The following is a 13,752-nucleotide window of genomic DNA, read 5'->3' on the forward strand; positions in this document are numbered from 1 at the left end:
GTATATTGTATCATACCCATCTAAATAGAAATCACCTAAATGAGGTAGCGGGCTGCCTGTCTAGTCGTGGGGCGGTCGGTTTTAATAACATGTGACAGTATGGGAGGTCACATTTCTCGGCAGGTGGCAGGGTGCCCGCTCAGTTGGTGGGGTCTGTCGTAACAACAACTGATAGTGTGGGCGGCCACGCTTCTCAGCAGTACCAGAATCAGGGTACATCTAAATCTGGTGTTTCCCCTCACATCCAAAACCCCACTGAGCCACAAGGCGAACATCAAGGAAACACAAAAGATTGGGAGAAAAACCCTTAATCCCCTTGAAAAAGATTTACCACGCTAAAACAAAGGCTGCAGCCTCTTATGGGGCAGGCGTATGGGGGATGGCACCTAGCAACTCCCTTCAATCTATAGAGAATACATTTTTTTAAATCTTTTACCTCTCTTCCATAGTCCTATTCAAACTATGGGGCAGATTTACAAGCCCCTTGCGCCTCTTTTATGCTGCTGTTGCATCACTTTTGTGATGCAGCGGCGGCGCAAAAGATGTGCCATGGTGCAGGATATTTACAACGTGACGCATCTGGGAGATGCGTCACGTTGTAAAGCCCTGCATCAGAAGGAGGCGTTCTGGCGCAGGGGGGGCGTCCCGACGCAGGAACTTCTTCCTAAAAGTGGCTGAGTGAAATCTACAAGATTTCACTCGGTCACTTTGGGGCCCATGCTGCGTCAAAACCCTGCGCCTGCTTGAAGCAGGCGTAAGGATTGACGCAGCATTGTAAGAATAGGCCCCCTAGAGCATTGCTGGAGCTGCGTCGCGCTTGCGACGCACCTCCAGCAATGCGCCACTTTTACGGCACAGATACGTCACGCATCTGTGCCGTTTTTGCCCCATGGTGCGCTGCATTGTAAATGCGGCGCATCCATGGTGGCGGTGGCATGGCGCACAATAAGTGGCGCATCCCTGCTGATATGCAAGGATGCGCCACTTATTGTAAATTTGCCCCTATGTTCTTCACATAGAATTGGCCCTACCTTATATCGTGGACATTATTAAATTGGCCCTACTCTTGCTGTGGCTTTCTGTTTGGCATAGGGACACAGTCCCCCTTACGCAAAATATAATAAGCATTATTCTAAAATCAGAAAACTACAGCAGGATTCGGTGTCTAAGGTACATAGAGATGAAACTGATGGCTATTGGTTTAAATCATCTTTTTAAGAACCCATCTACCTGCAAGACCATATCAAAGCGGAAATTGGTGGACACATTTATTATGTTCAGGGTCCAATATCAGAGAAAGGAAATACATTTTCAAAGTCAGTCGGCCCTCATGTACGAATTAACTCCACCTTTAGATGAGGTAGGATACTTTTATCTTGCAGACTTCAAAATACCACATCATAAATTTATTTTACTAAGATTCCGCCTAAATTTGATTCCGCTGATGATAGGATATCTAGGGAAGAAATGTAAGCATTCTGAACTCTCCTGGTGTCTGTGCGATATGCAACCACCACAAAATAATCTTCACGTAATATTCTTTTGGGGTTTTTATTGACAGGAAAGACACAATTTCATTGTACCGATCTGCAAACGTAATAATTTTTAATTTTGTCGTGAAGCATTGTATTTCTTTAAATCCCTTTCAAATCCCTTTGTATGCTTCTCAGTTGCATCATTCCTATGGGAATGTATGAAAAGAAGGAAACAAGAGGCCCGCAATCAGTAGTGGGACTGTCTTTTAAAAATGTTATTCTTTGTAATATTTAATGTTTTAAATTGTTGTTAAGTAGACAATGTACATACAGATGAAATGGAATGCATGACAAATTGAGTGGAAGTATCTTTTTATTTATTGGGATATATGCTTTAATCAGGTTTATAAATATTGAAATCCTGTGTACTTTATGATCTTATGCGCAAGATCCAATAAAGAATTGAATTATAATTATAAAGACAAGTATACAAAATTCAGAATTCTGCATGGGTTATTTGTGTAGCTCACTCATAGCTTTCCCAAACTAATTTTGATACAAAGATAATTAAAATAAGTAGGAAAGAATATAATTGGGTAACGTTTTCAACTGTATTTGTTCCAATGGACAATTTAGAACAGTAATATACCATTACCTTTACCAGAGACTTCAGTTCGCAGAGATATCTAGTGTTTGTTGTTTGTCCACAAAAGACATAGTACCAGAGCCAACAACTGATCTATAGTTTTTTATTATATTTTATTGTGTACTGACCACACGTGATACAGTAAAATCTAATGATTGAAAAATGGGGAAGTAGGAAACCTGTGACTTTTTTAATGCCCTACGATACTAAATTTAGAAATAGTAGTTATTTGCGGACCTCTGAATTAAGGCTTACCCATGTTATCATGAGATTCAGGGCACATTTTCCAAAATGTGTTCTTTCTTGCACATTGGCTTACATTTAGAAGCAGAACATGAAGAGAAATGTACTTGATAATACCAAATGTTCTACTGTTCTGTATTCTCACACTTTTCACATTAAAAACAGTACCCCACTTGTATGGCTGGCCCTGGCACTTGTGACAGGAAAGGTCCCAAAACACAATGTGAAATTATCAAAGCAACATCATCAAAGGATCTAAAATTACCCATCCATCCTGAGGGACCAAAATACGCTCCACAGCCACCTGTGATTCCAAAAATATGATAAGTGGCCCTAGGAGCTAGCCTATTTAGGAAAAACTGAACATAAAACCAAATGAGGATAATAGAACACAAAAGTAATATATGTACTAAAAATAAGAAAACAGTAGTAGCATTACATTTCCAAACAAAGGGCCATTATATCAGTCAACTTAGCTTCATCATATTGGAAATAGTCCCTTTAAGAGATGGGATAGACAACAAGAAAAATTTATTGAGAAGACAAATTTATTGTATCAAGAGATTGGACTCTTTAGCCCCCAAAGATTTAAATGGAATTTCAGTTGTTTCCTGTAAAAATAATTGTTGTTTTGTGAGAACACTTTTTGCAACCTTATGGTACTTTTCATGAATGGAATGGAATATCGTACAAAGCAGCTGTATTTGTGTTCATCAGAAACATTCCTTATAGGATACGATTTCACTTGAGCACCTATGAGTAATTAGGGGAATGTAATGAAGGAAATTCCAACATTTGGTTTCGCTTCAATTTGGTGCACTGTGGCACTCACGTACAGTGAATAACGTAGTTGCCCCTCCCTATAATTTTATCCTTTAGGTATCCATAGCGCCCACACTTTCAGAGGAAACATATTATTTTATTCGTTTTTTTCAAACTTGAAGGAACTGCAATATAGTTATTGTGACTCCCATTTACCTTTATTTCCAATTTTCGCTGTTACAGGGTTTGATTTAGGTTAATAAGGGATTCCTAATACATTTGCACACTTCCATTCTACTATTTTCCCGGTCGGCAGTTTAAACCATGGATAGCAGTGCAGAGTATAGTCCTATCTCTATGCCAACATAGGAGGAATATATAAGGATGAGAAAAAGGGCCTTCCATTAACACACCGAAGGAGCCAATCTACACAGTTGATTCCAGGTTCACCGGTGAGTTCTGCTTTATGTGATATTCAACTAGTGCGCAAGTGGGGTTACTTTAGGCTCAGGGAGTCATAATTAGGATACTCACTGGGTTGTAGCAGATAGCAGAGGCGATTTTGAGATCATAGGTGCCCTACACAGATGGAAGCATATTAAAATGCTGTAGAAAAATGTCAATCCATACGGCATTTAAAAATGTGACTTTTCCAACTGGGAAACAAGAGAGTGTTTAAGTTCTTATTACAGAGTTTTGACTGGTGCTATTGATAAGAGATAATCATGCAATACAGTTTTGTTCACAATAATGTCTATGATGATAACACAAGTTTAGCAAACAATCAATTTGACCCTGTATTTGATTTGGTGTTGAATATTTTTCCATGCTGAATTGTTACCCCCTGATGAAGGACACATAGCTGGAAATACATTGGTATTTGTTTAAGTGTGGATCGATTTATTACAATGTGGGAGTAGAGTGAAAATCATAAAGAGAATAAATTACATCAATACCCTGGACAGTGGTTTAGGTTTAAGGGCTTCATTCACATTCTGTTGAGAGATTGTCAAATTGAAGTTGAGCAATATATTTGATGATTAACACAAAAAATATTGGTGGAACTTTGTATTAATTCCTTGGGGCGAATACAAATTTGTAGTGCGAAAAGGAGACACTGTTTCTGACACAGGACAGCACAGACAGCTTCACTAGCTCTAATAGGGGCATTAGAAAACTTGGTAAGTCTTGCCAGGGTTGTATTTTCTCATTCAAAATGTGTGGTGAAATAAAGTGAATGTATTACCGGTCTTAACTCCGAGTGAGGGTTTTTAAGCTTCCTGAATAGAAAGATTTGGTATGATGGGAATAAACTCAGTTTGGAAACGCGGTCAGTTAAAATAAAGGTTTTGTTGATGACAAAGCTGAGTGATTTTGCAGGTGGTAGAAAGTTTGGGTAAATACAAAGATAATGAAGAGAGATGAAGCATTTTTAGGCTGGGTACAGAGACTCAGCGGAGAAGGAAATTGTCACGATAGACAATATAATTTCTATTTAAATTAATATGCTACACAGCTTTCCTAACACCTTAAGTTCCAGGGCTTTTCCTTCTCCAAGTCCTGGGCTCTTTTTTGATATTTGGTACAGGACATGCCTATACCTTCATAACATTTGTCAACAAAATATATCCAGGCTAGATGGATAATTCCATGAAGCAGAATGGCCCAAAGGCTCCACTCTGATGAGTGAACAATCTCCACTTCATTATATGGTCGTAACAGTGACCATTATGGGGAAAACACAAGCCTTCAAATTCAGCTAGCCATGTGGTTCAGCCTTGCTTCCACTCAACTGGCCACGGCTAGGAAAAAATCCACAATTGAAGTCTGGGGAACACAAAATGGAGTTAATCACATGGGCCCTGCAGCTGCTAGCTGCTACTAATGCATCTTCACTCAAACTGAAGTCGGAAAGAGATCCTAGGATGGGCTGCCCCTCACCCCATTCCTTTTTTAAAAAACAATAATATATCTTGGCGTACAGGGCAATTTATATCCTCCCACCTCCCAAGGATGGCCAGTGAGGATAAACCCAATCTTCCCTCTGCAGTGGAAGGGAGGCAAACCGACTACTTTCCCTTTAGGGGTGGAGGGTTCAACTCTATGCAAGACAAGTCAGCCAGCTTCTCCATTATTTTCATTAGAAGAAAACAGCCTTGATGTATAGATGGCATACTGGGAGAAAGACCCCCAATTTCCCTCACCAAACAAGTGGAAGGAAGCTGTAACCAACAACACTACTTTCAAGGAACTTATTGTTGAATTGTCAAACCCATCTGGTCCCAATTTCATCCTGAGGAAAACATTTGGAGTGTTTTGGACAGTGTGGACAGAACTTTCGGTTGTGGATGGTGTGTTACGCAGAAGTGGTAGATTGGTGGTTCTGGGAAGTTTGCAGACTAGACTACTAAAGTTATTACATGAAGGTCATAGTGGTATGTCCGGAATGAAGAGAAAAGCCAGAGAAACCTTTTGGTGGCCAGGGACATAGAGGAGCATGTACATGAATGCATAGAATGCATGTGCAGTGATAAAACCCATAAGGTAGAGGAGTCACCTATTTCTTCAACTAATTTTCCTAGTAGACCATGGGAAAAGGTAGCCATGGACATTTGTGGTCCATTTTCGGCCAAGGGAATAACTAACAAGTATGCATTAGTATTAATTGACAACCACTCCAAATGGCTGGAAGTAGCATTTACTGGTGACATTAAAACACGTAATGTCATTGAATTTTGTGAGCAAATCTTTCGTAGAGAGAGATTTCCAGACAAATTAATCGGGGACAATGGTCCACAATTTATATCTAATGAATTTAAGACGTACCTTATTGGGATGGGTATTACACACCACACCACAGCTGTTTACAATCCCAGGGAAAATGGTCTTGTGGAGAGATTCAACAGGTGTTGAAAGAATGTGTTCAATTATCTGAAGAGTGTGGTGGAGATTGTAAGAAAGCAGTGAAGGAAATGTTGTGGAGCTACCGTACCACACCCCATTCAGTCACTAAAGAGTCCCCATTCAAACTCCTCTAGGGTAAGCAACCAGGCACAAAGGTTGCTCCTGGGTGGATGTTTAAGGATTTCTCACGACCGGTATGCAAAAAGAGTTTAGAGAGTAGAGTAAAGAAACATCAGGACAAGTATGTGCGCAGACACAATGACAGGATAATAAGGAACAATCACATTTTTGCTATTGGAGATTGGGTAAGAACATACAGTGTGGGATTACTAAAAAGAGGTCAGTCAAAATGGTCTGTACCAAAACGCATAATCAAGGTCAGTGGTAACAGTGTTTGGCTGAGTGATGGCAAGGTGTGGAACATTCGAAGTATTACCTTGTGCAACAATTTGGAAATTAATACCTGGTTAGACAAAGGTGACAATCATATAGTCAAACAGTACGATAATTTAAACGACAACAGGTGTGTCAGGATGATTCCTAAATGGCACAATGACTATGTGACTTATTGATATTCCTTATGTTTTCCATATTACAAAGTTCTGTTGATTTATTGATGTTATTTATCTATACCATTTTTTAAATTTTGTTTTCTCTATTGATGTAATATGTATAATATCTTGTTTTCAATTTTATTTTAAGGAAGGTAGATGTGTTGTATTTGAATATGTTGTCTTAGCAACAGGCTCTGCATTCTTCCCATGGTAACGAGGATGCTGGAGTTCTGGAGCTGACCAGGGAGAGAAGAGCTGGCATGTGCTGATAGAGGACGTGTCTAGGGGTTGTTCATGTGAACTCATAAATAAAGTTCCTTATACAAATAACCTGTCTACCCTTCTTAAAAGTAATGTCCTGTGTCTCTACTTGTAATTGGACCTGATGAATATATTTCTTTCCTCCAAACCATCTGCCTTCAAGCTCTCATCCTCGCTCATCAGCAGCCTCATTTCTTTCTGAGCATTTGGACCAACAAGGACCACACAGGACAAAAAAGAAGATTCATACTTTTTTCTGAGCATCGTGTTTTTTGTATACAGATCATCTTATTAGAAACTAGAAGACCTTCATCATCCACTTTATCAAAACTTTGCTTTTGTACTTTGGCAGCTTCTCTATCTATGAAGCACTGGATGGTCACAACTCACAGTCATGTCTGCCTAATAGGATGGAGGTATTAGCTACTTTATGGGCATGCCCAGCATGCCACAAACGCCACAAAAACCAGATCCAACCTTTTGCATTCCATGTCTAGTGGCATAAAGTCGCTGGAGCGAGGGCATATCATTTTCTAACAGCAGATGTTATAACTGAATCTGGTTTGGGATCCACATAAAGGAAGGAAGTATCCTGGTCTAAAGGCCTATGCTTTTTGGGCAGCAATTTGGGTTGTGGCAGGAGTAAGCAACTTCTCCAGGGTCACCTCTTCAAAGCCAGCTAAGAGTGGTAAGAGGGGATAAGCAGGGATCGTAGGTTGCAAAGTCGCCATGAGGACAAAGGTGATGTTTGAATAGGGTCTTCAATGCAATATTAGGTTATTATTTCATCAACCAGAGAAATCCATAAAGAAGAGCATGCTGGTGAGGCCAGAGTTATTATCAAAAACAATGGCCCAACCCGTGATTATTTGCTGGCCCAATAAATCATATGCTCACAGTTGATAACTTCTAAGGTTAAATGAGGATTAAGGTTATTTACCTCTAGTATGATTAAATCATAGGATATTCATTCCATTGAAAAAGCAACCACCTATCACAACTCATTTATTTACAAAACGGAGTTTTAATAGAGTACTCCAAACACAGCGGGACATTTATTTATATACATTTGTACAGTATTCACAGCGAACGGTAAAGGAAAGAGCAACGTGCTTCTATAAGGGTGCCAGAAAAAGAAGAAAGTAGTGGTTTAAAGAGAAAAGAGGTGTAAGCCTCAACGGAAAAGTGACATAAGATTTTGTTAACTTAAAGCAAAAGCTGGAGATTATCCAACGTGTTGTGCAAACAGGCCACTATTGGTATTATTTCAATTTTTAACAATCATACAGTCTTGACTGGCATGTATAATGTTCAGAAGAGTAGTGGTCCTGGTTATGGGAAAGGGGGGGCGTCGAAGGCCCGAGAGCAGAAGGTCAAAGTAAAGTATTTGTACATTCCATCAATGTATTTTCTTAAAGGGTCGGTGGGTCTCCTGTTTATACTTCGCTTAGCTGGAGGACAAGTGGATTATGCACCTGTGGAAATGGTGCTTGATGTCTCAGGGCAAGTCTAGGTGTCTCTGATATAAGAGGAGGAGGTGAAGGAGAAAGCACTGAAACTGCAACCAGATTGGGTTAGTCCTGACCAGTGCCTAATTGTGGTGGTAGACAGTTAATGTGCTAGAGACACTTTTGGCTGTTGTGAAGGAGAACTAGAGCTATCACTGGCTTTGACAGCAGCTATCACTGCTGTTGAAGCTGTAAACTAACCTGTACAGTTCCTCTTATAATAGTATACACAATGAAAGAGTTGCTGAAGGTGGAGATATTGACTGGGGTGGGGGGGGGGAGTGGGGGGAGGGGTGGATTCGTATCATGACACCACAAGGGAGAAAATTCCACTGCAAAAGATGTCAAAATCAGATGGGAAATATTTACAGGATCAATAGAGGCTGAGTGAAACTAGAACGAATATATCTGAGAGAACTCTATCTCAAATTAGGGTGATAAAAACGCATAAAGGGTTCTAACACCCTCTCAAAAAAGCTGGAAAAACAGAACTGGCTATGCAAGGCAACTGCCAGTACATGGCATGCTGGGATGTAGAAGATGCTAGCTTCTTATAAGGACAGTACATTTTCAATGCTGCCTACCTGGCAGCATTGCCCTACTTTTTATGTTTCTTTGCTATCCCCAAGTCACATAGATAGGCTTTAGGCTACAACCTTGCTTTGTATTGTATTTTACATTTAGTAGCATCCAAACACTTCAGAAAATGTGGACACAGAGATGCTAGTGTGTACTTATCAGCATTTAATAATGCCTGACGCACACTTTGTAGCTTTCATCTATATATAAAACTAAAATGTTCTAAAATTCCCACACTTAGGCTGCAATATTTTAATACGCATTCCTCTTCATGAGATCCTAAGACACAGAACAGAAAGATGTGAGTGGAATAAATATGTGGGGCTGCAGATAAAGGGGAGCCCAAAAAGTGTGATAGAATACCCTTGGGGATACAAGGTAAGTAGGCGTTACATGATTGGTGCTCAGAAGGGTGAAACATTCCCCAACGTCCCAAAAATCACTTTCTTGCTAAAATTCTCACCTGAAGTTCCCAAAACCACGACTTTGCTGCAGCGTCTGCGCAAACATCTCATATTTGCGGATATCATTGTCACTGACAGAGCGACGTGCAAACTTCATGGCTTCCTCAAAGTGATCACGTCGGATCTCAGGCACTGGGTCATAGTCATCATCCTGCAGACAGAGAAAATTAATTGTTTTTTCCAGAGCAGGGAAATAAAACAGTCATATGTGCTTCATCTGCACCACCTGTAAGAGCCTCCAGCAAACCCACCATTAAAAGTGCTCATAATACAGAATAAACAATTTAAGGGACTATTGTTAGTAACAGTAACTCCATGGGAATGCTGATTCCCCTCAAGACCCTTAATCTTGAATCGCAGGCTTCACAAAGAAAGCAGTGAGCCGTGGTTTGCTGCAAATATCGCACTGGTGAATGGAATCACTCCTGTTGACCACTAACAAAGTCACACCTTTATCATATTAAGTGCATTATCAAGTGTTGTCGATAATATTATAATTCATACTGGTCCGTTAAGTTTCTGCTGTGTACTGCTGCTCTTGAAGCTCTTTCTTACCATATTTCAGAGGCATGCAGCTCCCCAGGCTTATGCATCTAATTTTTTGATTTCAGGTGTTCTCTGGTAGGTTCTGTGGAGGCCTGCTCTACTGTTCTTGAGATAGTGCAAATTTACTTATAATGTTGCATCTCAGAATTGTGTATCATGGAAGCTATATCTGATACTGAGATTAGTTACCTGCAGGGAATTCCTATACAGCAGAAGACAGTGGGCCAGATGTACAACCATTCCATTTTAATATTCATGAGGCAGGTGCAATTTGCGACCCCATTGGGAATGGCTAGCACTTCCAGAGATGGTGGCCTGCTGGGGTCAGCAGACCTCCATGGCTGTGACTCCTTTTGAAATAAAGCAGTTTTTTTTAAATGCAGCTCATTTTCCTTGAAGGAAAATGGGCTGCATTTAAAAAAAGAAAAATTAAACTTTTCAGTTTAATTTTTTAAGAGCAGGCATTCCTGGGACCACTGCCTGCTCCTAAAAAATATTTTCGCACCCATTCACAAAGGGGAATGGTGCCCCTGGGACCCCCTTCCCATTTGAGAGTAACTTACCATCTACTTGAAGTAGGTGGCAAACTGTGGGTGTTTTGCGACCGCAAATGGATCGCAAAAATTTGGTATATACCATTTGGACTCGGCTTTAGGAAGGGATGCCCTTGGCACGCCCCTTCCTAATATAGCGAATCGCAAACCCTATTTTGCGAGTCGATAATTGCTTACTGATTCGCAAAATAGGGTTTGTACATGGGCTAGACCAATTTTGCAGTTGCAAACAGGCCGATTACCCGTTTGCGACTGCAAAATATGGTCGTACATCTGGCCCAGTGAGAGATGTTTGTGATTTCATGGAACACTTAAGGGAGACAGATGGCGCTAGTACATCCAGTTTTGAAATGATCACCTTTTCTGCATACCTGCTTACTTGATCCACTTATAATGTGTCTCAAAACACTTACCTGAGTGTCGTTGAAGTGCCCACTCGGTCTCTAATCAAGTGGCTCTTAAGGGAAGTCATGAGATATGACCACCAGGTACTTCAAGTTCGGCAGCGATCCAGGTTGTATTTACTTGCTTTAAATACGTATGCATATATGTATGTGTGAGTAAATCCAGCCAAAAGGCTTTGGTATTTCAACGGAAGGATGTTTCAATAAAATGTGTTACCATTGTGTTTAATCGTTATATGCATAATTAAACTCAATGGTTAACATTGCTGTGAAATATCTATTTCATAATTATCACTTTTAATTCTTACATCCACAATTAAAAACTTTTATAGTGTTTTTCTCAGTGACCATTAGGAGGCAATTCATATTCACAATATCCTTTCAAAAATAACTGTTCACATCTTAATCTTCATTGCTCAGATACAACTGTATCTGTGCAATTATGACTAAGAGAAAACTGAGAGGAACACTACAGAAGTTGAAACATAAACAGCTGTAGTGCACCTATTAACCAGGGCCACAAATCTAACTACCTCAGACAATATGTGCATATATATATATAATACTACTGACTACAAAATCAAACGGATTGAAATGTATTTTTGTTTCAAAATGGTTTACAACAATTACAAACGACACCTCATCCAATTGGGCTTCACACTGGCGCAGCGAGACATCCCCAAGGCGTGGAAAGCGACGCGGGTCCACTCGGTGGCCGCTTGGAAGAATGGCTTGGACTTCTGTATGGGGCTAGAACAATCTATTTTTGTAGCCAGGGGATGTCCACGCAAGCATTACAAAATATGGAAACGATGAGTGGATTATCGGGGTCTATGGCTGGAGCCGCCAGCTGTTGTACAGGCTCATCCATTGGGGCAATTTCTGGTGAATATTGGGTCTGTGGAGGTACTGGGTGGGGGGATCCGGGGGGGGGGTGTATGCTACCATGCTAGGACTATTTTGTTCTATATATAGGCTGTGGATAGGACTATGGGGACTTTTTGCGATTTCAGGGGGAGGGGCGAGGGAGGGAGGAAGTTGGGGGGGTTTCTATATTATTTAGTATGTTTTTGTTATGCATTTTGATGTCACTCACAAAAGTCGATCGCTCCTATGGTTATATATGGTTTGATTCTGCAGATGTCTTTGGTGTGCGGAGCCCTGCCATGTATGCGCAATTTGACAAATAAAATATGTTTTCTTTAATAGTTTACAACAAAAAGTACCAACTGAGTTCTTACATTACAGTTACATTTCACAAATAAATTGTATCACTTCTGATAGTAGGAATTTCAAGTAACAGCAAACTCTTTTACTTTAACAAATATCAAACACTGGGTTATGAGTTAGTGATACTCAAATCATCATGCGGAAAACTACATACATAACAAGGAAACACTGATTCCAAAAAGGAGACAACATTATGAAAAAATATGATTTTTAGTAGTACATACTTAGTTTAAGCCATTTAAGAGAAATTAATATGAACGTGAGCTGAGTAGTATGCCACATCGTTGAGGGGCGGGTGCTGGGTCTGTGTGTGTGTGTGTTTGCATATGTGTGTATGGTATATGTGGAAATATTTATTACCATTGTTGAATGTGGGGAGTGGTCATGACTCATGAAAGGCAAAGCATGAAAATAGTCCCCATGCCCCTGGACACCATCAACAAAGTTAACAAAGGAGTTACTTGCCATTGTTGATGTTATTTCATGTAGATATATAATCTTCCTGCACAGGACTCATCTTACTAAACTCCCTTCTAGGCATCAGACTAATCCTGAAAACTTTTCTTTACCAAGAGATGTCCAGTGCTGCCATGTGGCTTCAGTCATGACATGACAACCTTTGACCTCTTTCTCCAGCCATTTGCCCAAGTACAGAAATTCATGGAACTTTTACCATGGCATTGAACTCACCACAATTTCCAGCACTTCTGTGAAAACATGAAATGCAGTTGTCAGTCTGAAGCGCTAAATATTGAAATAACTGTGCTAGGATCTCACAGTGAATCTCAGGTTATGTCTGTAGGCAAAGAGAACTGGAAGACACAGGGACACTAACCACTCTCATGAATTAAGAGCCAGCAAAATGTGGCTCAGAGTTAGAATCTTGGACTTGTCCTACCAAATAAACATGTTCAGAAAGCCTGAAATTTATGCTGGGTGTCAATTTGTCCTTCTTAGGCACAAAGTATTAAAGGGATAAGAATATAATGGCCCTTTCTTTCAGAGTTGCCAGCCTATTGTCCCTCCTCAACAAGGCAAGGGATTCATCTTCCAAGATTGAGAAGTGTGCCAGAGAGCACATACTAGTGGAAAGGGTGTGATCTAGAAGGAGGAAAGGTAGGGCCTAACCCTTGTGGATCAGCTGGATGTCCAAGCAATATGTTGTGATCATCTCCGAACGGGTAGAAAAATAAATAGGCCACCCTACTCCCACCCGAACATGGTACATAAGGTGGGGATTAGGAGAGGTTTTGAGGCAGTAAAGCTGCCAGAGGATGGTGGAGATTGGATCTGCAAGTGTTGATGGTGTGCCGCAGATCCACCCTGCCCTGAAATGAGCAGTATAAAGTTGATGTGTCTGTTGAAGAGGTTGTCTCTGCTAGGACTTCATTGACCTTGAACGGCTGCAGAATTTATTGCACTGTTGCTTGAACTGTCTTGCTGAGGAAGCTAGACCCAGTAAGCTGTAAGAAGTCTGCTGTTCTAGTTCATGTTATGTTTATGAATCTGGCTGTGACACCTGAACAATCCAGACCACACTTTAGTATCCAAGCCACAACTCACAAGTCAGAAAAGGAATTTGCACATGGTCTGGGCCAGGACAGGACTTCCCACTACTGAAG

General features: G+C 40.5%; 1 protein-coding gene across 1 annotated transcript in view; it reads right to left on the bottom strand.

The window, feature by feature from the left end:
• LOC147748379 (transitional endoplasmic reticulum ATPase-like) overlaps positions 1–13,752 on the bottom strand; it is a 144,302-nt gene that overhangs the window by 11,581 nt on the left and 118,969 nt on the right. Inside the window, exon 17 of the mRNA XM_086961036.1 lies at positions 9,396–9,547. Within this exon, the coding sequence (XP_086817162.1) occupies positions 9,396–9,547 (152 nt within the window). The remainder of the gene's footprint in view (positions 1–9,395; positions 9,548–13,752) is intronic.

This window comes from Lissotriton vulgaris, chromosome 1_1, assembly GCF_964263255.1.
Source record: "Lissotriton vulgaris chromosome 1_1, aLisVul1.2, whole genome shotgun sequence".
Lineage (NCBI taxonomy): Eukaryota > Metazoa > Chordata > Amphibia > Caudata > Salamandridae > Lissotriton > Lissotriton vulgaris.